This window comes from Saccostrea echinata, unplaced genomic scaffold, assembly GCF_033153115.1.
Source record: "Saccostrea echinata isolate AGI-Se365-2 ecotype Australia unplaced genomic scaffold, CSIRO_AGI_Sech_v1 ptg000016l, whole genome shotgun sequence".
NCBI lineage: Eukaryota > Metazoa > Mollusca > Bivalvia > Ostreida > Ostreidae > Saccostrea > Saccostrea echinata.
In genome coordinates this window covers 1,510,497-1,535,237 of record NW_026889765.1, presented here as the reverse complement: position 1 = coordinate 1,535,237, position 24,741 = coordinate 1,510,497, and the positions used below count along the sequence as shown (strand labels likewise).

At 33.1% G+C, this 24,741-nt stretch overlaps 2 protein-coding genes across 2 annotated transcripts in view; one reads left to right on the top strand and one right to left on the bottom strand.

Annotated features, from left to right (window-relative positions):
* Window positions 1-18,060, bottom strand: part of LOC133188328 (sodium- and chloride-dependent GABA transporter ine-like) — a 38,109-nt gene extending 20,049 nt beyond the window's left edge. The window contains exons 1-5 of the mRNA XM_061323706.1: window positions 17,904-18,060; window positions 8,164-8,312; window positions 6,090-6,228; window positions 4,786-4,787; window positions 2,728-2,986 (exon numbers count right to left, since the gene is read on the bottom strand). Coding sequence (XP_061179690.1) covers window positions 2,728-2,986; window positions 4,786-4,787; window positions 6,090-6,228; window positions 8,164-8,281 — 518 coding nt within the window. The 5' untranslated portion in view covers window positions 8,282-8,312; window positions 17,904-18,060. The remainder of the gene's footprint in view (window positions 1-2,727; window positions 2,987-4,785; window positions 4,788-6,089; window positions 6,229-8,163; window positions 8,313-17,903) is intronic.
* The window catches only part of LOC133188326 (uncharacterized), a 226,155-nt gene that overhangs the window by 70,215 nt on the left and 131,199 nt on the right, over window positions 1-24,741 (top strand). The gene's annotated exons all lie outside the window — the stretch shown is intronic.

Sequence of the window (24,741 nt, the reverse complement as noted above, 5' to 3'; positions counted from 1 at the left end):
GAAAATTTGTATTAGTGTATGAAGTTTGATGAGAATATCTTAAAAAGATTCTATAAAATTGAAATCTAAAAAGAAATGAATATAGACAATAAATTTTCACCAAATATTGTATCAGTGCATAAGCTTACATAAAAATATGTGATATAAATGTATTCTTTAAAACTGAGCAAAATGCAAATTTAAGAAAAGTGAGGTCAAGGTCAAAGGAAAGGTCAAAAAATGTTGCTGCAGTTGAATAGCTTACATCAGTATGTATTAGCATGCATATGAAGTTTGATAAAAATATCTTGAATGGTTTATTAAAAGCTGAGCTAAACACTAATTTAAGAAAAGTGAGGTCAAGGTCAAAAGGAAAGATCAAGGTCAAAAAATGTTGATGCAGTTGAATAGGTTTTATCAATATGTATCAGCATATGAAGATTGATAAAATTACGAGGTGCATTTGACAAGTTCTGAGAACTGCTTGCTAAAATATTAACCATTTCACAGAAGTTAATAAGTTTTATACCATTTAAAAGAGCTGGAAAATTTGCACTTATATGAACGTCATTTACTTATATTTATGATGTAATAGCTCCAAAAATGACGTCAGAATCTCGAATGTTTAGCATACTGAAAAGTCACGTTTTTTGTCTACATGAGAACATTGAAAAAGTGCTGTGAAAGGCTTCTTTGGAAAGATATTTCAAAGAAAATGTGCATGGAGGAAGAGTAAGATTGTAAAAATGGTACGGTAAATCAGCAATTCCATATTTTATTTTTTTGCTTGGTTAATAAGCACAGTACTGTTATCTTAGGTGTTCATAAAAGATTTTTATTTATATGATATAGCTGGATTTTCGGTCTATCATATAGCTCTCCACTGTATTAAACAAAAGATATTCTGTATAAAACTGTAATAATGTAGTTTTCCACAATTGTATCTTGAGTATCAGGACTCTTTCTGTTTACGAATATGACGTACAAAAGTCTTCCCCCGGACAAGTTTCTTTGCGTATTTTTTCATATTATTTCAACTTAGGCAATCCAAAACTCACTATTGCTTTTGATTTTTGACTCAAAAAAATAAATCTGAGTTTCATTGCCATGTACAATCTTATTTATTTTCCATGATTTAAAATTTTCAAATATATCGAGTTACGGTGAGTTTAAAACACCTGACCAATGAATGCCAGCAAATTTTGTAACACCGTCCACTATTCTCCTGTAATTGTAAACTTTGTGTTTTTCTCACAGCATCGTCTTTTTTACCCAATATTTTGCACGAGATTCATTAATTACATACTATATTTGACACACTCTTAAACCACCTCAGAACTACAAGAGCTCCTGAATATGACCTCCATATGATAGACTTTAGTCTATGTAAATATTCTTCCAACTGGTAGTTGAGTCCGTTAGCGTGCATCCGAGTAAGGAACAAAAGTTGACTTTAAAATTTTACTTCACTGAAATTGTGTCTCTTGTTACGTCACTTTTATGGTCAGTATGCTAGACATTCGAGATTCTGACATCATTTTCGGAGTCATTACGTAATAAAAATTACAAAGTGACGTCATAATAAGTGTATACTTTTGTGATCTGTACAATGATACCAAACTAAGTAATTACTGTTAAACGGTTAATATTTTATCAGACAGTTCTCAGAACTTTTCAAATGCCCCTCATATCTTGAATAGTTTCTTTGAAATTGAGTTTTGAACTTAGCTAAATGCAAAGTGCAACAGAAGGACAAATGAAAGGATGGAAGGACAGAAGACGGACATTAACACTATATGTCCCGGCCATATTCAAGGTGGGGCATAAAAATATAACAGATAAAGACCAAATACATGTTAAATCGAACTTTTTTATGCACACTACAACAGCATTTTAAAATATTTCTTAGCTGTTGTCCAAAAACGAAATGAAATACATGTAGTTTGCAAAATATTTAAAATGGCAGTTACTCTTAAGATTTCTGTATGACCTTAGCTACTTTTGTTTGTGATGTCAGATTTCTTGCTTCCCAACTGATTGCACTCTCTATTTGTTGCCAATAACGTTTGTTTTACTTTCAGGAGTTGAAAATTTTGCTTTATTTTTATTCTTAACTCCTTTTTTTTAAAGGATTATAAAGCGTAATTGAGATCATTGCTAAGAAAAGTTTGTCGTAAAAAAAAATCTGTATTCTGCTACGATTGCATTTATGAAAAACACTTAAGATTCATGTAAGATATTCTTATGTTAAAATTTTACGCAAAAACTTAAGATTTTTTATGAAACAGGCTACTCAGACCATTAACTCTAAAAATTAATCTTGATCTAAAATGAAACTCTATCCCTGACTTTCACTTTCACCTTGACCAAAAAAAAATGAAATCTCTAATACACTTCAAAACTTATAACCATTGTTAAACTGCAGAGATGGGAAAAGCAAACAGTTTACTTGTGTTTACGTTCTTCAGAACTGGCACTACAATATGTATACCATAAATCTAATTTTCATCAGCAAGGATAATTTAATAACTCACATTTGATTGTTACACTATTATCCGTTTTGTCTGAATATAAAGTGGTGCTTTTCATTTCTAAAGCTAATACGATCTATGACAAATAAAATTTGGAGATATCCCAGAAGTGTAATTTCTAGAGGTCAATCCTTAATCCATATTTTGAAACTAAATTCCTGGACAATTATGGAATTTCTGTAATAGTAAACAGCTCTGTAGTGTACATAATTCTCACTGATAGAAATCTTCTGTGGGGGAAATACTTCCATTTGGTTTAACGGATGCTGCCACATAGGAGGAATTGGTGGTTCCATTGGTGAAATTCTGCTGGGTGGTGCCATCCCAACAGTTGGGGGAATTCCAGTCATGGTTACATCCAACCCATGGCAGCACTGCCTGGAAACAGTTGAATAGATAGTAGAAGGCCCAGGCAATGATAACATTGTAGTAGGTGGTAAAGAGGAATGAAATCACCACAGTGGCCAATCCAGCACCTAAAAAATACAGTCAAAACACTTATAACTATCACTGTGGAATGTGCCAACATGCATGTATTTACAGGTTCTTGAATATTTCCATGCAAAATTCCTTTTAGGGCAGGGAGGGAGGATTGGAGGAATCACCAGAAAAAAGATTTTTCTATGTCTTCTCCACCCTACAGCACTCCTCTCTCCCTTTTCCTTTTTTCTTTCTCTTTCTCAAACCTGTTTTCAGAGGTCCATGTTGGCTCTGCTCATAATTTGTATTGTTTAAATTGACTATTGAGATTGATCAGTGTTCATTATCTTCACATTTCATATATAACAATGCTTAAAAAATAAATATCTCTTCATAATGTATTAAAACTGCGGAAATTTTTTCATTGTTAGATTATTTTATTTACTATCCTACTCTGTTCTTTAGCCATAAAAACTACAGTCAATTTACGTTGTACATATTTTCTTCTACAGCATTTTAAAATCTCTAGAGGTTGCATGTCATTGTCTGTAAATGCTCATCTTTAAGGAGGTTGGATCCTGTCATCAAAAGTAATGAGAATTTTTTATCAAGTATATTTTTAGAATTTATACACATAGCTTTATTAAAAATCAAAACAAAAAATGGGGGTCAATGCGCTTCTTTTGGTGCTACAGAGAATTTAGTTTGACCTTTTTGCACTGAAAATACATCTTACACATAAATCAATTTTTAAGTTTTTTCTTCAATATTTTTTGTTCAAATAAATTATGGGAACAAAAACAGTCTTATTTTATCTTAAATAGACACATTAAAATTTGTGACAACGAAGAAATTTTCAAATTACTCCGCATGTTCAATTATTTGACCTTTTTGCACTCAAACATTTTCAGTTTTCTGGCATTAAAAATTTAACAAGCAAAAAAATCATTTGAAAGTAATGACATTTTACTGAATTTAAGAAGAATGGTTAAAAGTATCGTATATATTCAGAAAAGAAAATTAAAAGTGGGGGTCTGTGACGTTAATTTTTAGATATTACTAAAATAGTGCTAATTTTAAGCTTAAATTAGGGCTATTTTTTTCTTCATTTTCACAATATATTTGCTATATTTATCAAATATGATGACAGAATTCATGACAGTTTATTTAATAGATAATTTAGGACCAGTATGAAACAGTCCACTGCAAAAAATAACTATGTGTGCAGACTGCATGTAAAAATAGGAATCCAAACTTAACATACTTTAGATACTTCGAAAGAGAAAAAATGATCATTTTCTTCTAAAAAACCTTCCGCCACAAAATATAGTTCCTACCTAATGCTTTTGGTATGGAATTTAATCATTGAGTTTTAACTGAATATAGTTAAATTGGCATTGTAGAATCCAAATTTATTGTAAGAATTAAAACATTATGGAGAATTTTTGAAATATAGGTTAAGATAAAAATCTGCTCAAAAGCTCAGGAGCGAACCTCGTTAAATGAACTAGCTATGCTTTCCACACGACATGTACTCAACAAGTTCAGTGAACTTTATTAGTATCCGCAAACTTTGCCCAACAATTACGGGTCAGTCACCGAGTCAACACATGCTTGACAGATAAAGAAATCAGGAATCAGATAAATGTTATTGATATTTCTGCTCTCAGGGAATTCAAAGGTGAAAATCTTAAATCTAAATAAAAAAACCTTATCATTAATGATTTTCATAACTGGATTGAAAATAATTGTCATGTTGACAAAGATGTAGGTTATAATCACCATGGTAACCATATACATGTACTGAAGGCTAAAAACCATTCCTATCAATAGTTTGATTTTATTTTTATACCACGTCTTTTATTCACAAGATCATTCATCTGAGCCTGATATAATAATATCACAGGCTCTGTCATGGAAAAGTAGATAGACATGATGGTTTGACCATGTAGGGATTTCTCAACAAATCTGAAACTAAATTACATGCTGATTGGTGCTTACATTCAAAATGACTAATTGCAGCCCTGCTGTTCATGTTCTTAAGAAGATTTTTAAAGATGTTTTCCCATATATATAATTACATGTAAAATATGGCCTTACCCAAGCTTGTATCTACAACACAAGAGGATGCTTGCATACTAATATATCTAATTGTGGTCCTTTATTTATTGAGATTTTCTCTATTTGGACTGAAACTTGACATAGTACGAAATTATACATGCATTTGAGTTTAAGAAACTTGTCATTTGAATTAAAATAACAAAGAAAATCAGACAAAATGGATTAACATATATGTACATGTATCAAATAACAAGTAAAAAGAATAGATTCTTTCCTTATCAATTGAATATAAAAACAGAACCACAGAATTATATATTCTTAGTTTATATTTACGATAACCCTTAATCCAGCTCCGTTTCTCCCCAAATACCTAGCATGAATGGTTGTAGCCAAGACATGAGCAATTAGATTTGAATTTCAATGTGTCAAATATATCGTTTAATTAAAAGTATCACTGACATAGTGTAACCCCCTAATTTGCCAGCTTAATGTCAGGAGCTAAGATCAGGCTTTCATGACATTAGAATTTGGCAATTTATATGCGGGCTGTTAAGAGCTTTCTTTTTCGTCACCTAAAACAAGTGTGTAAATGGTACCAACTTAGACTCATGCACACTTGATTTAACTCATTTAGAAGTAGTGAATAAGTTCTTCTCCCAAACATACCTAGTAATTTTCTTTGTTGACTCTCAAAGACAAGATCAGATTTCAGTGAAGATTAATGAAATAGCGACGTGTCTTTGGACAAAGAGGAGTTGTTTGAATTTTGAGGTGGATAGAACAAAAATCTGGATTATGGAAGATTCATTTTCTTCAATAATATCTTTGGCACAAAATAAGACAGTACTAAAATTTTGTTCCACAGTTATGCTGTAACTAATATATATTTCAACAAAAGATATGATTTAATTTTCTAAACAGAAAATGCACTGCTCTTCATACATTAATTCTATGTTATCACTTGAATTCGATAAAAGAAATTAATACATGTATATTTATCTATTCTGAAAATATCTACTACTGTAACAGTTACTTTAATTAAATTTATAAGCTGAATTATAACATTCCATTCAACATAGTCTTAGAATATTGACAAACTTGCCTTTAAATAGTGGACAGATCTTGGCTAAGGCCCCTACTGGCCCATTCTGTGTGTATTGTCCAACAGCCAACTCCATGTAAAGCAGAGGAATGGCACATAGGATCAGCATAAGGAAAAATGGAATTAAGAATGCCCCTGAAAATGGACATAAATATAACATACAGACTCAATTCCATATATAAAATATATAACTGCTTTCAAAACCAGTCAGTGTTTGCTACCAAAATTGTATTTGACCTCAGTTATGACCTTTTGGCCTCGACTTTTAATAGGGTAAACATGACCTTAAAAGCTGTAAGTTTCTTTATTAACCTATTGTCATGAATATGAAGCATTTCCATTAAAAGGTACCCAAGGATCATGCCACATAAAAGTATTGACATTTGACAGAAACATGACCTTAAAAGCTGTAAGTTTCTTTATCAACCTATTGTCATGAATATGAAGCATTTCCATTAAAAGGTACCCAAGGATCATGCCACATAAAAGTATTGACAGAGAGACATAATGATTACCACTGTTGTCGGGTATCCACATTTTGATGTTGGTCTTCAATATATGTTATAAATTAAACATGATATTTCTGTCTCAGTACTTTTTAATATCATTATTCTTTGTTTTATTGCTATATACAGGTGATAGCCTGTCTCCAGAGTTTCTCTCTCCCTCAGAACTGTAACCTGACCTTGATCTCAGGTGGATATCCTGACATTGGCCATAAGTATGAAGTCAATCTGCTGCAAAACTTGAACACCATACCCCCACACCTTCACAAGTTAAAAGATTTTAGGTCCACACCACTCCCTGGGAGAAGAGTGGACTTAAAACCCTTGGCTAACAAAGATGGCCCCTTAAAAGGCTTTCAAATTCTGAGCTGATTACCAAAAACAAAAGCAAATGATTAAATAAAAAACATTTGCTGATTCTTTTCTGATGCACAGAGTACATGCACCCATTATTCCAAATCAATTTTCTTTTAATCATTGTTAAGATTTTATATCAACTCAACATGTACTTGTTTTATTCTTTAAAAAAAAAACCAAACAAACACCTGATGTAATTTAATTTTTGTAAGGTTTTCTTTATAATTTTGAACCATGAACATAAAAATTTTATTGCAAACATGCTGTTCCATACATTTACTCAGCCGGACAACTCAATGAAATTTCATTCATCTCCTTTCTCGTTTTGAAAACAATTGGCTATTTCAACATATCATGCACTTAGATCCATATAAGTACTGCTGAGTAATACCACAGATTAAATCAATAATTCTAACAAAGACTTTTAAACCTTTCTTAGGATTCATTATTCCCAAAGTTGATCAACTTAGTCCTGTCCTATACACGATGTCCCAATTCATGCACTTCATGTCCTTAAAATATGACTTCTTCCATAAAGGGGAAAATTATAAATGTGCTCCTTTTGCAATCTTTGAATTGGAAAAAAAATCTTTACTCATATTGTGAATAGCAGTCAAACTTCTTCAAGTACGTAATATATTTTTTTTCTTCAGTACAACAGCATTTATTGATGCCATAGAAAACTGAGATTTTCAAAAGAGCCATGATCTAGAACTCTATGATTCCAGCAATATAAAAGGCAATAAACATGTAAAATCATCAAAAAAAAAAAAAAAAAAAAATTGAAGACTTTAATATTCATAAACGCTAGCCCCATTCCTTTCAGTCTAAATTGATGAAATTTCATCAAGCCATGCAGCTAGTACACTGGACTTTTCAGAGGCAACATCAATATGGTTGAAAAATTTCCAGAGGTCTTATCAAACAATTCATCTTTTCTTAAGCATCAGGTTGGCTATAAATAGTGACGTTTTACTACCGTCAAACCTTGTTATCTCGAACTGTAGATTTCAAAATATTCAAGGATTCAAGATATTGTGGTTTAAATACATAAAGGTGGTTGGGATTTCTAATTCACTTTGACATATCCATGGTATTCGAAATATCGATATAATATAATTATAATAATGTAATAAAATATCAAGATAATGAGGATTGATACATGTACATTGCATCATTGCTATTTTAAGAAATTTGAACACCTTACCCCCTCCACTGCTGTAACAGAGGTATGGAAATCTCCACACATTTCCCAGGCCTACACAATACCCAATGGCAGCCAGCAAAAATTCTACATTCTTACTCCAGTTCTGTCGAGCAACCATCTTTCAATCTTCTGTTCACTTTTCCAATAACCTAAAAAGGATAAAATTCAATATGATTACTGCATGACTGGATAATTTGCTAATTTTTGGGTGTTTTTTTTTCTTTCATATCCAAGTAATAGTAAAAATCATGTTGTGGATTTCATCTTCTGCTAACTTATCTGCACCTGGTATATGAAAGTGAAAATTCACAAGGCAGTAATTCCCAAATGTCATTAAAACTTCTAAGAAACTTTTAAAAATTTTCTTAGAACTATATTAGGAAAACTCTAAGTAATTCCATATATGTTGATATATCCTGAAATACACAAATTACTTCCTAGATATAAATATAGGTAGATTGTGCCTATTTCTTTGAACATTTAGAGGAATATATTTACATATTAAGGTACAATTTCTATTTTAGAATAATTTAAAGGAAATTCTACATTTATATCCTCATGAACCACATATGATGAGTAATAATATATAGCTAAGTCAGAATTGGAACTACTTTTTCAGCCAAAATAAACCCTATAAGACAATTTGAAAAGTTTGAATGTTACAAGAGTGTTATCACTGCTTTTGAGTGCTATCTTGAAATATTAACTGGGTGATTAGTATCAGGTTATACATACATGAACTTTCAAAACTGAAATGCATTTCTTACAGTTAATAAACTGTTCAAGATTTTGTTCAAGGTTTACCAATGTTTTACTGCACATTATGCTGTAAACTGGGTTAATATGTAAATTCAATGTCGTACAGAGCAGACAATTTGAATTTTTACATACAATTATACATGTGAATAAATTAGATATGCATCCAAGATGTATGTATAGTCTATGAATTTACTTCATGAACCTGCATCAGAATTCTAATTTTGTTTGTTCACCTTGGACGGTCCCCTCCAGATGTGTTCACCCATCTAGATTGGTCTGAGAAAGAGAAATAAAACCGAGTCCTTAGTATGCTGAATAAGTCTTTGCAATGATTGTAATTAATATATGTGTACAGTGGCAATAAGGAAATTATGTACATAAAATGAAGTAACATTAAACTAAACACAAACAATAAATCTCTTATAATTCATTGTTAAATGTTAAGGGACGGGATATATTACTGTCAAATAAAAGTGCGAAAAGGGAGGGAATTGTTGGCTATTCATCTGCAATTAGCTCAATAAATAAAAAATTCAGTGATACTGTCATAACCTATAACAGCTAGTCCTTTAAAGATTGTAATCAAAAATGTCTTCTGGTTTTGAAAGTTCATGAAGGTATGACCCGATTCTTTTCACAGAGGAGTATTTCCTAGAGCATGTTAGTACATGAACTTCTTGAAACTGTGTTTGACTGATAATTAGTATTGGCTCATATTCCTTTGAATTTATTTCAAAACTGCAATAAATTACTTATATTAACATTTCAAATATATTTAATTGAGCCACAGAGAAATATTGACCAAATGTCCTGGGTCTATAATTAGTCCCTATTTTAAAGCAGTGCCTTCTGATTTAAATATTGCTCATCATGTACAGCTAATGAGGATGTTGAACCTCACATTTATTTCAAAGGAATCTCATAATTAAGCCCCAGAGGACAAGACAAACAGATAAATGTTTTAACCACATCATTAACAAAATGACTTTAAAGCCACCCTCTCCATAACATATGCTACCTGTTCAGTTGTAAATCCATTTTAATCCTGTGCAGCACTATCATGACTTTATACAATCTAGTCATTGATTTTTATAATTAATGTGATAGGTTTACATACCTGGTTTAAAAAAAAAGACAACCACACAAACAGGTGTTCTTCAGAGCAATAGGCTCTTATTACAGAGTGTAGTTCAAAAGCAAGCTATGTTTCTTTTTTTTTTATAGAAAAGTTAATTTTTACACATTCAATGCAAAAAATCTACCAAGAGTTGATTTTTTTTTTTACATTAAAATTTTCTCATTTAAACTGTCATCATCATTTAGAAAATTAATCATTAAAAACGTGAACTAAACAAAAACACACATTTGTTTGATTAACAGCCAAGAGCCTAAAAGGTGGACAAAAAAAAAATTCAAAACTTACCATTCAAAGGGCAGGACTTTAAATGAATATCAACAATGAAATGAATAGTGGTACATAATGTCTAGCTTATGTTCTGTACCAGTAAAAACTCAAATAATAGTGTTACGTTTAATGACATCATGTGTGCCTTTTGAGGTAGTACACTCTCGACACCTGGATCAAATTCTGGGGATCAATCTGACACTTTATCAAAAACATAATTGTTATTTTTTAAAAAAAAAAAAAAAAAAAAAAAAAAAAAAAAAAAAGGAAAACGAAGAATAAATGTTTTTTAAATGCTTTAAAGTAGGCCAATGATCTTTTAAAGCACCACTGCATACAATCCACAATAAAAAAGAGAGTCATGGGTGACCTGGTTGCATCAAATGACCATTAAAATTTACATGCATTAAGTTTATAGACAAGAGGCCCATAGGCCACAATGCTCACAAGAGTCATGGTGCTATCAAAAGTTTGACAAAATGAACGCTATCGAACTGACATTGCAATTCCAAATAAGAGCAAATAACTTCAATTCAGAATTCAATATTCCAATAAAAAGCATATTTAATGCTCACCAATTACTTAACTGATAAATAATAGCCAATGACATGCTTTTTGTATGGAAATCTACTTGACGTTGAGAACTTTCACCTTTTGTGACCCTGTTTAACACTGGGGCCATAATTTGAATTTAAGATGCTTGTATATTACAAAAAATGTAGCTTAGTCTCCCTAATAAGTTAACAACTGGCAAGTGACCAGTTTTTGGACACTTTTTCCTTTGCTTTTAGCATGACAAAAATTGTTTGAATATCCAAGTCAATCCTTACAAGAAGCAAGTTTATTCTGCAATTTCCTTTACAAATAACGTCTATTTCTTGAGCAGGCAAAAAAGGCAATTGTGTGATTAATTTTCAATGGCAAGAAAACCATGTTTTCTCTTGTACCTTTGCATTCATTATGCAGAAAAAGTTTTTACAAATGACAAACTGCTATCATTAAATTTTAGTGGCCAATTGGAGAACTGCTAGATATGATAAAATAATCGTAAAAAATTATGATTTTTTTTTTCACTTAAAATACTAAATGTTTCACAAAAATAAGGTGTCACAAAATTTGATGATCTACAGTACTGCCTCTCAGCCAATTCTAGCAGTTCTCCAAACACCTCTCAAAAGGAAAAATGCAATCATTAAGAAATTGACTATAGATATAGTATAACATCAATATTCAAAGGCCATACTGTTAAGTCTGCAGAAAATATTAAAGTCTGCAGAAAATATTAAAAATCAGTTGGATTCATTATAAATTTTTTCTTTCTGAAAACAATTCAATAAAAAAAAAGGCAAAATAAATAAATAAATCTATTCTGAATAATATTCACAACTAAGGAATTAATGAAAATCATGCATCAAATATAAGAAGGATTAATACAGAAAAACTTAAAAACATTAGCTAAGGCCAATAATAACTCTAAATTCAACCAATTTGAATGTACAACTGTGAGACATGTTCTGTTTCATTACTCGATACAATTAGACAAAATTTCCATTTATAACTATCTGTAAGTATAAGGATTGAATGTGCAGCCCTAAAGTGAATTAATATTCTAATTCTGAATGATATTCACAGTAAATATATCATGCATCAGAAATATAAGAAGGATCAATACAGAAAAAAATTAAAAACAGTAGTTAAGGCATTCTGCTCATAATAGCTTTAAATTACGGAATACTGTCTACGTTTTTTAGATTTATGATATGATCAATCAGTTTGCTTGCGTAATAATTTGCATAAAATTATCATGCGAGCAGACTGATTGATCATCATCATAAACCAAAAAACAGACATTATTCCTTATATTTACATTTTTTATTTTATCCTAAATGATTCAATAAAAAATATTTTAATTCAATAAGGAGAAATATCTGCAAGCCCAATCCAGTGTACTTAAAAAGTATTATTAAGCAACTTACAGCATGAGCACATGTAGTTCTGTCGCATGAGCAAATCATTGAGGATATGAACCTTATTTGTAGTTTTTAATGCCCCCCCATCGAAAGATCCCGGGGGTATATTGTTTTTGTCCTGTCTGTCTGTTTATCTGTTTGTCTGTTGTCAACTTTAACCTTGCCCATAACTTTTAATTGGTTGGAGCTATGACTTTTATATTTCACATGTGTATTCCTTGTGACAAGACCTTTCTTTGGGTACCATCATATTTGACCTTTTGACCTTGACCTCGGAGTTTGACCCACTTTTGCAAAATTTTATGAGACTTTAACCTTGGCCATAACTTCTGAACAGTTGGTGCTTGGGGTTTCAAACTTCACATGTGTATTCCTTGTGACAAGACCTTCCTCTGGATATCAACCTCTTTGACCCTTTGACCTTGACCTAGGAGTTTGACCTACTTTTGAAAAACTTTAACCTTGGCCATAACTTTTGAACGGTTAGAGCAAGGGCTTTCATACTTCACATATGTAATCCTTGTGACAAGACCTTCCTTTGGATACCAATCACTTTGACCTTTTGACCTTGACCTAGGAGTTTGACCTACTTTTGAAAAACTTTAACCTTGGCCATAATTTTTGAATGGTTGGTGCTAGGGCTTTCACTCTTCACATTAGTAATCCTTGTGACATTACCTTCCTTTGGATACCGACCACTTTGACCCTTTGACCTTGACATAGGAGTTTGACCTACTTCCGAAAAACTTTAACCTTGGCCATAACTTTTGAATGGTTGGTGCTAGGGCTTTCATACTTTACATATGTAATCCTTGTGACAAGACCTTCCTTTGGATACCAACAACTTTGACCTTGACCTTGAGGTTTTACTTACTTTTAAAAAACTTTAACCTTTGCCATAACTTTTGAATAGTTGCAGCTAGGGCTTTCAAATTTAACATTTTTTTATCTTTTGGCCCGCATTTGAGAAACATTAACCTTCGCCATAAGCTGCCATATGGGGGCATCAGTGTTTAACAAACACATCTTGTTTATCTTGCACATGCTCAACAGATAATGTACTTGTTTTATATTAGTCAATATATTTAGACATAATTTCCATTTATAACTATCTGTATGTAAGGATTAATGTTTCAGGATAATTTATGACTTTAAGCTTTCCTTAAAGAGTTATCTCCCTTTTTTTAATAAATAAAAAAAACAATTTTAAATAATCTTTTCATTTAAAAAACCTTTACCATCTGAAATGTAATCCCTAATTATAAATTTGTCTGTTTTCTTAGTACATGTATCTAAAATTCAGCTTATCTTCATAGCTAGACCTCAATGCACAATCTTCGTTGATTTATTATTCCTTAGAAAACTGCATTTTTAAACTTCTCTCTGTAAATCCTTTCCTACTCTTAAATCCCTAAGATGAATGCCAGAGTATTTTATATCAGATAATTAATGATAAAGAATTATGTCCTTTTAGAAGTGGGATACCATGATTTTTTCTGTCACTCAGAATAAATTTGACCTTAATTTACGACTTTAACCCTGATAACCTTAATTAAATATATGTGCAGAATCTGAATAGTATTCGATTAAGTAAATGATTATCTTAAAAATATGGTAAAGTCATACCTGTATATGCTTCATAACATGAGAAGCTAAATAAGGACTTGAAAACTTTAACCTGGTGATCATAAACGCTGATAACACGACAGAAACCATGATAGCTCTTTGAACATTTCTTGCAGTGAGATTAAAATGTTTTTTTTTCTTTCAATACATACATTCGATTGATAAATCTTAACTACCAAATATATATACATGTACATGTATATGATTTGTAGCTATCAACCATCTACCTATGATGCACATTTCTGATATTTTATTGAGGGAATAAAAGTATTTTTAAAAAACTGAATTCAATTTCATTCTTGCTAATACGTAATAACTCATAATAATTAAAGACAATCAGTGAAGAATAAAGATGTGACTTTGAACAATTCAGGATCTTATACATCCGTACAAAGCCAAAAAGTCCTCTTCAACAAGTACATGTAGTGGAAACTAGTCATGACTTTCCATATCAAAATATTATCACTTCCCCATCTATATCTCCTCATTGCTTCTTCAGTTCAATTACTTCCTTCTAGAACATGTCATTCATTATGAAAAGCCTCAGAAAAACTTAGCTGGCTAGTTGTCAGAGCATTATGTATACATGTATATACAAGAGGCCCAAGAGCACCTGAGTATAATTCAACCCTGTAAAGGATCCATAGACTGGCATTTTAATAACTATATGATAAAACAAAGTAAATTGATAGATGCATGATGATATGTTGCTCAAAAACAAAGAATTAGAACAATCAGGGATTAACAAATAGTTAGTCTGGTAATCAACAACAACTCAGAAAGTAGATCTTATTTACTTGCCTGTATATACCAGTGCTACCTAAACTCTACCACTATCTTAAGCAATGGAAACTTATTTCAAAAAGAGAACTCGTCAAAAGCCCCATACTCTTGCCCTGTACATTTAAAGTACAAATATAAAGTATTTTGTCTTATTTTTATTCACCTATTACTTACAAGTCTGCCTGACCATTCAAAACTATAAAACTTCTCTTTGTATTATACACTAAAAATTCTTGTATATTATTTTTTTTATTATTCAATTTACCTAACAATTACATTTATTTACAGTGATTCATTATCATGGGTGAATGACAAAGGGGAGTAACTTCTCTTAGAGCAGAGTAAAAATTTCAATGCATGATCATATTAGAGCCCATCCAACTCCAGAACTCCTGACCCAGGGGCCATGAATTTCAAAATTTCTGAAGAAGTATACTCTTGCTCATCAGAACCACTTTAACAGATTTTCTCCCCCAAGTTTTTTTTTTTTTTTTTGGTAATGCTTGTTTGGTTATATATTTTTTTTTTTATAACATGTTTAATTTTCTTTTTTTTTTTGCTTTTAAGTAAAACATGAAGCATTTTCAATAAATCAGGTATTCTTAAGAAGAGAACAAGAGTTTAAGAACAGAAGATGAATATTACAAATGAACAAATGGTGAAGGTTTAATTGTATCAACCATGTTAATTTCATACATTTTTTCCCTCCTTTTTGTGAAATAAGTATTGATCAAAGCAGCTATGTAAGTGTTCATCTAATATAAGGCCTTCTTTTAATCAGAATAGTTATAGTTTATAGGCATATTTGCAGCATATATAGTAAAACTATAGTCTAATCCAGATGATAAGTATTCTGATATGTTGTCTATATATAAACAAAGAAAACTGTTTGTTCATTAAGGTATATTCAATTGTTTAAAGTGTTATCTAATTGAAATATAATCCAATCTAACAAATTTCAATAGAAACTGTGGGGTCTGGATTAGACAAGCTCTACTGTATGTGCATCTTCATTCACACTTTGTACTACACAGGGATCGACATTAGCGGTTGTCCGATTGCCCGGGACAAGTAAATTCTCAGTTCGGGCAAGTGAAACTGTCGACGTACTTGTCCGAACGGGCAAGTGAATTTTTCTTATAGAAATGTACGTTTTTATTTAGTATACATTAATTTATAAATAAAACAATAAATTGAACACTTGATTTTCCCCAGGTACCTGACTGACATTGTTTTTGCATTCGGAATTCGATGGTAGTGTTTCTGCCACTTTCTGGATTCATTTGAAAATCGGGTTCGTTATTCTGTTTTCTTTCGTGGTAAATATGCTCTTCGTCTAACATCTTTGTTAACTTCTTATTAAAAATTAGTTTATTTATTTGCTCACAAAATAGTAGTACAGTGTAACACAATGTATCCTGATCAAGATAAAGATGTATGTTACGTAGCAACTATCTTCCTTTAGAGTTGCTTCACAGTTATCTCTGAAAATCACGATTCACAAGAGAATCCTACCAAAAATAATTTTTAAAAATATGAATTTTATTAAAACGGAGGGTTATTGCTACATGGCAGTATGTGTTAACAGGTTAAATTTACAAGGATGGTAATATACATTTATGTACAAACGCAGCATTGAAATTTTTTCAGGTACCTCACCTTGCCAAATTGACAGTAGTGTATTTGGTCACATTTTTTCTTGTCATAACATTTACATTAATAAACAATTTTCTTCTTAAGTTCTATCCTTATTTTGGGCAACCAAGTTTACCATTCGGACAAGCCAAAGTTTGAGATCACTTGCCCGAAGGGCAAGTCAATCTGAAAGTTAATGTCTATCCCTGCTACAGTGTAGCTGCTATGAAGAGGAATATTTAGAAGTTTTAACCCCCCCCCATACCCCCTTTTACATTATGACATGCTCTCAAGATCAAATATTTTTGTCGGTTTCATTACTTTTCAACAAAGATTGAAAGTTTTCCAGCTATATTACGGAGAGTCCATTAAAGCAATATGAGCTGCATTTTTGAGAATTTTATTTTGCTGCTGAAATGTGTTATTATAATAAATTTGTACGTATTTTAAACCTTTTTGATCGATTAGACAGAAATAAAGTATCAAATTGTTTCGGAAGAAAGGATTCTGTACAATCAAATATATAGTATTATATAAGAAATCAATATTGTACAGGACGACAATAATGTAATTTTGCTTCAATCAAAGCTTATAAATAGTTCTTCCATCGCAAATATGAACAACAGAAGTTTATAAACGTTCTTTTTTCTGTCATTGAAACAGTTAATTACAATTTAATTTGCAAAAAAAATTTCTGACATCAAAGTTGCAGCTCATATTGCTTTAAGAGAAATGTATAAACGAAAAAACTTACAAAATCCTGTATACTTATAGGGCATGTTAACTGCAGAAACACTTTTCTTAAAAGCTCCACATTACTTTTTTTTATATTTACCTGGAGATGATATCTATACTTTGTAAGACATGTTAAATGCATATTTAAAGGTATACACTTTTCTTAAAAGCTTCAAGTTACATGAAATTTGTTCTTAAATTCACCTGAGGTCATTGTTAATTAAAGAGACACATCATTTTGCATCCATACTTACATATACATGTGTACAGCAAATTCAGATTTAATAACTTAAGATATCAAAGTCATGGGAATTTACTCTAGATTATATAATAGGAAACACATACTGTGTTACACTTGAATGTGTTTATGAAATGAAGCATTTTTACTGTCAAAACACTAGTCTGTTTACAATTTTGAGCGGTCAAATGATCATTCTGTGTTTGTGTTATTTCCAAAGCATAATCATTACAACCAGTCAAGAATTTCTTTAAACAAAATCCAATTTTTTTTTATCATGTTTTTTTACAGGAAAGATTATAACAAATTTAATTAATACTCAAATCTAATACTGTCAACACGTGTTGTGTATTCATTATGTAAAACAAAAGTAATCAACTTGACTTTAATTAAAGAATTCTGCACACAAAAGTGTCATGGAACTGAAAAAAATTAATAAAGCTTACCCACCCGGCCCCCTTCCCTTGGCTAAATGCCCCCTCCCACTCTCACCCGATGAGCATCGAATGTCGATCGATTTAAACTGTAAAATTGATCAGCATAATTAACCCTGAGAGGAATCTTAATTATGGATTACTTTGACACTTACCAAAGTAAGACGGTTGTTCTAAATATTGCTTCTTTTGCAAACAATGCGTTTCACGTTATGCAATTTGAACACCACCAGCGCTCTATTCTAGTTATTCCAAGCACTATGCCGTATTTTGGAAATTATGCAATCATTTATCTTCGGGGTACCTGTTGCAGTTTGGAACATGGAGTTAAGCAGTTCAAAGGAGAAAATAACAGAATCATGGGCATATCCTAATCTAATACATACTTCGTTTCTGTTCGCATTTGAATGAAACATGTGAAAGTATGGTGGACAGAAGGGGCCTTTAACACAGAGAAGTCCGCGCACCTGCCTTTCGGACTGCAATTCCTACTGTATGTCCCCCTCCAGACATTCAGACATTTGCTGGTCAATTTTCAGCTCTCGTGAGCTATGAGCTCAATTCAGCTTTGATTTTCTGTTGTCTGATGTCCGTCTGTCTATGATAGCTTCCTATCCATCCGTCTGTAAACTTGCTGGACCCGGTAATTTGCTCGTATTTTATGAAGTTTAGGAATCCATTAGATAGGTAGGCTAGATCGAACTCACCTTTGAGAACTGGAATGTTAGAAGTATTAGACTGAAATGTGATTTTGAAGAATTTCATCCTTAGAAAATGAACCATGAGTATAGGAAAGATTTCCAGGTATACAATTAAAATCAAGTTCTTCTAAAGTACGGTTATAATAGTGAGACTTACAAACAAGCCTTGTCTGTTGGAACCATGTAACTTATTGTTCCTGTAATCTTTCTAATTCTTTTAATTTATCACTTCTGTGAAATTCCAAGGGTATAACACTGCGCCTGGGTAGAGAAAATTCGACCTCATCATCTGAAAAACAGGCATTTAAAAATGGCAAAGAATATTTCTTTCGCCCAGAGCTCGAGATTGATGAACCTACTGCATCGTAGAAATCAAGCTGCAACTGTTGTAAATGGCAGTCTTGCACGCTGTAATTGAATGGCCAGGGTGGGGGTGTTTTAACATTCATATATAACTTTCTAAAGTTAAAAGGTTATAATTTAACATTTTTATCAAATCTCTGATGCTTATGAATCGAGTTTTACCTTACTGTATTCATTTTTGAAAATCATTAGATAAAAAATTCAAATATTTGTAGATTACTGCTTGTTGCGTTTCTTTTGCGTTTCAGTATATACACTGTACATGTATTAACAACAGTAATCGGGTGTCCAGTGGGACTTTACTTCTGGGCAATTTCAACCAAACTTGCCACAGAGCATCCCCGGGTAAAGTAAATAAAAAAAATTTCAAATAAAGGATCAAATCATCCCCCCTCCCCAAAAGTCAAACTTTTATGTGGGAATATGTATGGGGGGAAATTTAAATATCTTCTCAATTAAGAACAGCGGGATTTTTTGTCACATTAAGAACCATTCTCTGTAATGACTTGAACTTTTATATAGGAGCTGTGGCACGCATAGTCTCAGAATTTCTCCAAACTATCTATGACTAAAGTCTTTGATACCGTAAACTCAAATCAGGCAGAAATTGGTTGCTACGTGTCATGGTTACCATGGCAACATGTCCTAAAGTTTGAAATATGGCATTTTTCAACATGTTCAGAGTCCCACAGTTAACTTTTGCAGCAAAGCCAACAAGTGGCAATGATTGTTTCTGAAAGTTGAAGGCCTGATATCTTAAATGCATGATAAACATGTTTGGTAAATCAACTATTAAATACGTTACTATGGAAACAAAGTATTCAAAAGTAATAATTTTGCTCATCTAATTTTATATAATCATACACTTAAGAAAAAAAAAAGAATTTTAGGTTGAAATGCAAGCAAATAATAGACAAAAGATCCTTGTAACATATACCAAGGAAGAAATATGATATTTCTTATTGGTTGGCAATGGTTGCCATTGTTTTAATACCAAGAAGGGATTTTAAATTTACTCTCGTAGTGTTTAAATCTAATCCTATCTTTTTAAAAAGCATATTTCTATATAACTAATAATCAATTTTTAAAGATGTTCATGTGACCCTAATTTTCACATTTCAAAAAATTCAAATTCAATTCTTTAAATAGAGCGTTGCTATGGAAATAAGCCGAGAAAATATGCATAAAAATCTGAAAAATATTCTGTTTCCTTGGATACGTACCTTTGTACGTAGATTCCCAAAACTTTTATGATTGATAATTATGAACAACTAACCTGACTTTCAATTTTGACTGCCACCCAATCTCTAACTGGATGCAAAAAGCTGGCACAAAGGGTTTAATATTGATATAAAATTAACAAAATCGAACATTTTCCCTTCTTGGTTACCATAGCAACAGTGTTGTATTTTTCAACAAACGTTATCAATATATGATATTCAACTTTAGTTCTACCAAATAAGCACTATTCAAGGTGAGTCAAATAATATGTTTCTTGAATAAAAAGTAATTAAATTCCTAAGGCAGCAAAAAATATCACTTTAACCAACTGGTACATTGTTTCCATGGTTACACTGCAAAGTAACAATTAATCCCAATTTTTCTTATGTTGTCGGTGTTGCAAGGTCCTAAGGATATATATGTGCCAGTCATGAAATTTATTGTTTTTCCTGAAAATAGTAGCATTAACCCAATCTTAGCAACACATTTTGCATGGTAACACTGTGTTACCATGGCAACCATGAAAGTTATTTTTAGAATAATATTGCCAATACCTAATTACTTAAGGTCAAATATTTTTATTGTTTTCTCTTAGGTTGTTGATTGAGTTTGATCATTTAACACCTATCATTAGTGAATATTGAGCGTTTTTCAGCATTTTTCAGCATCTAAAATGTATTCCAAATGTACCCATGGTTACCACTTACTAAGAGATAAATTCTAAATAGTTTCTTTATAGCATAAGTGGCAACAAGGTGTCAGGTTTTTGTGAGAATTGTTTTTTTGTTATTATTAGTCTTTATTAAGGCTTAATAAAGATTCAAAGTAGCTGAAAATCTCAATTTTTTCAACTTTTCTGGTTGTTACCATGGCAACCAAGACACATAGCAACGAAATTTTATTTGATATATGTTTCTGGTGTCAAGTTGTAATAATGGGCAAAGTTTCATCAAAATCGGTGACCATGCGTGGCAAAGAAGTTTAAGTGGTTACAGAGAATCGCTATTAATACGTAAGCATTCCCAGGTATTGCAGATTCAAATTTGTTTAAATCATTCACCCATGGCTCCGAGAGGTAGGACTGGTTCACAATACAGGCCCGTAGAAAGCAATTTTAATGTTGGGGCACGGCCTACGAAATTATTTTGGAGGGGTACAAAGTAAACAAGAAATCCCTGACGAGCAAAAAAGGGGGAGGGGGTGTCACCAGGCGTCATTGTTGAGGGTTACAACCGTAAATAATCGTCGTTTCTTATATATTAAGTACATACTGTCTGCTAAATGTTGTGTGATGCGTCTAGTGTTTTGGTGTTGGTGTCTATGTGCTTGCCACCTCTCGCTTTCAGCCCTCACCTCTGGCTAGCAGCAATGCAAAAAGGGAAGCGGTTGTAAGTCTTCCTCTGCCAGTACATAGCCTCTCCACAACAAGTCCTATGCGATGCCTCCACCTGGAAGCAGACGGATACTGGGCACCTTTTGGCCCCAGGCTAACTTCGTAAGGGCGCACGGGAAGATCAGACTCGAAAGCCTTGGCCGGCAACTCAGCTGGGAGAGAAAACTGTGGTCATAACCTGGATTTAGTAGGAGACCGTTATCAACTACTATGTTGGCCCCCCAGACACGAATTTGGAGGTTGGACTTGAGGCTAACCACCTCCTTCCATAAAAATCAGATGATCACGGAAACTGTTATAACAATTAGTACCACTGAAGGAAGGGTAGGCGCGACATGCTAGATTCCAATTGAGGATTATCTTCATTTGGAATCGAGAGTACGAGGCAATTAGAAAAAGCCGTAAGGACCCCAGTAACCTGAAAGGAACGCAAATCCCATCCATAACAACACCTAAAAATATCACCAAGATCGGATGTTGGAACGTAAGAACAATGTTCCAATTTTTACCAAATTGGAAAAACAGCTAACATCGTATAAAAGTTTAACAAATTTAAGTTGGACATAATGGGACTGAGCGAAGTAAGATGGACAGGCTTTGGTGAATTAAAGACAACCACTGGAGAGACCATATCTTGTACTCCGGAGCTGAGGAACAACATAGAGGAGTAGGGCTTAAACTTAGCAGGAAAAATCGACAAAGCTTGATGGAATGGAATCCTGTTAATGACAGAATCATCAACGCACGCTTTTTCTCCGCTTTGCTAAGCTAAGAGTAATACAAATATAGAGCCCAACAAACGAAGCAGATGAAGCGGATTAGGACACCTTCTACGAAAAGTTACAGAGAGAGATATTGCCAAATCATGATATACTGATGGTAATGGGCGATGCGAATGCAAAAGTTGGAAAGTCAAGTGATGGATTGGAAAGAGTCGTGGGACAAGAGGGCACTGGGACTGTGAATGAAAATGGCATGAGGTTAGCTGAAATGTGCGCTCTAAATAACTTCTGCGGAACCCTCTCTAGGCACCTTGACATACACAAGCTTACATGGGAATCTTCTTATGGAAGAGATAGGAACCAAACTGACGATGGTGAATGGCAGATACAAGAAGTCTGTATGTGATGTAAGGGTTATGCGTGGTGCAGATACCAATTCAGATCACCATATAGTACTTGCTAAAATAAAGGTGAAGCTCTGTAGAAACTCACAGCAAAAAGAAAGCAACAGGAAGATGTATGAGGTCAGCAAGCTGAAAGATCCAAGAATATGCAAAGGATTCCAGTTTGAAATAAAAAGTAGGTTTCAGCAACTGTCTGAAGAGGAAAAGACAGTCAACAAAAAATGGACCCTTGTGAAAGAGGTATATAATGAAACAACAGAAAAGATCTTGGGCCAGAAAAAAAGGAAACAGAAAGACTGGCTTACTGCAGAAACATACAGATCTATAAATGAAAGAAAAAAACTAAATGAAGAAATAGGTAGATCAAATTCGGAGAGAATAAACGAAATTAAGAGAGAATAATATGTGACAAAAGACAAAGATGTTAAAAGAAGAGCAAGAGCTGATAAAAGGAAAATCTGGAGGATATAGCAAACCAAGCAGAGAATGCATCAAACACAAACCGCCTGAGTGAGGTTTATCAACTGACCAAGCAGCTTAATGTGGGGAAAAAAGAAACAGAACAAGTGGCATAAGGTCCAAAAACGGTGAGCTAATCATCGAGGACGGAAAAATATTGGAAAGATGGAAAGAGCATTTTGAAGAGGTCCTAAATGTTCCAACAGAAGCAACAGAATTACCCGAAGAATGCAATTTCCAAGAGAACATAATTGCTGAAATTGACACAACACACCAATAAGTAAAAAAGTCAATCCAAAAATGAAGAAAGGGAAGAACCCTGGCATAGATAACATCTATGCAGAACTACTAAAGGAGAGCATATCATATACAACATTAGAGTTAACAGATTTATTCAACAGAATCATCGGTGAGCAGGGAATACCAACAGACTGGAAGAGATGGCACATTGTCAAAATACCTAAGAAAGGAGATCTGACAATATGTGACAACTATAGAGGAATATCACTACTATCAGTGCCATCTAAAGTGTTCTGCAGAATAGTGATTGACATAATTAGAGATGGAATAGAAGACAGTCTAAGACCAGAGCAAGCTCATATCGAAGAGGAAGAGGAACATCGGAACAGATTTACATACTAAGAAATATATTAGAACAATTTATAGAGTGGCAAGCACCACTGTGCATAAGCTTCATAGACTTTTAAAAAGCTTTTGACAGCAAAATAAGAGAGAAACTGAGGGACATACTAAGACACTATGGAATTCCTGAGATATACCGAGGTATGTGGACATCATCAGGAAATTATATGACCGAAGTTCCAGTTGTGTCATAGAGAATGGAAGAACAACGGACTGGTTCAAAGTACAAACAAGAGTGAGACAAGGATGTGTTATATCTGGGTTCCTGTTCATCATTGTGGTAGACTGGATAATGAGAAAGACCAACAATTGGGAGGGAGGTATACGTTGGAATTTTTTTGTTAACCTTAGATGACCTGGATTATGCAGACGACGTCGCACTTATTTCCAGCAAACACAACGACATACAAGAAAAGATCAGGAGATTATATGACGTCGCTGAATATACAGGCTTAAAAGTAATGTCGACAAGATAAAAAGCATGAGAACAAACGATAAAAAGAATGATGCCATCATTTTAAATAACAAGGACGTAGAAGATGTTGAAACATTCCTCGACCTGGGTGCCACAATGTACAAGACGGGAGGCACTGAGGCAGACACAGGGAGAAGGTTAGACTTAGCCAGGACTACTTTCGCATCCCTCACCAAAGTATGGAAGTCAAAACAAGGACCAAACTTAAGATCTTCAACACAACTGTTTTATCTGTGTTGCTGTATTGTTCTGAACTATGGAGAACCGCCTAGAAAGACGATGAAAAGCTGGAGACATTCCATCGGAAATGCCTTAGGAGGATCCTAAAAATACACTGGTCTGAAAAGATATCCAACCAACAATTGTATGAGAGAGCAAGATGCATACCTCTATCAAGGACGATCAAAGGAAGGGGATGGAGATGGATAGGCCACATTCTCCGAAGGGAAGCCAGCTCACATATCAGAACAGCTCTCACATGGGCCCTTGCGGGAACGTGAAGAAGAGGACGGTCAAAGAACACATGGAGACGCTCTGTTGAGAGAGAAAGAAAACTGGGTTGGAGCAGCTGGAAGGAGGGGCCAGTTGTTACCAGCGACCGCCGTAAGTGGCG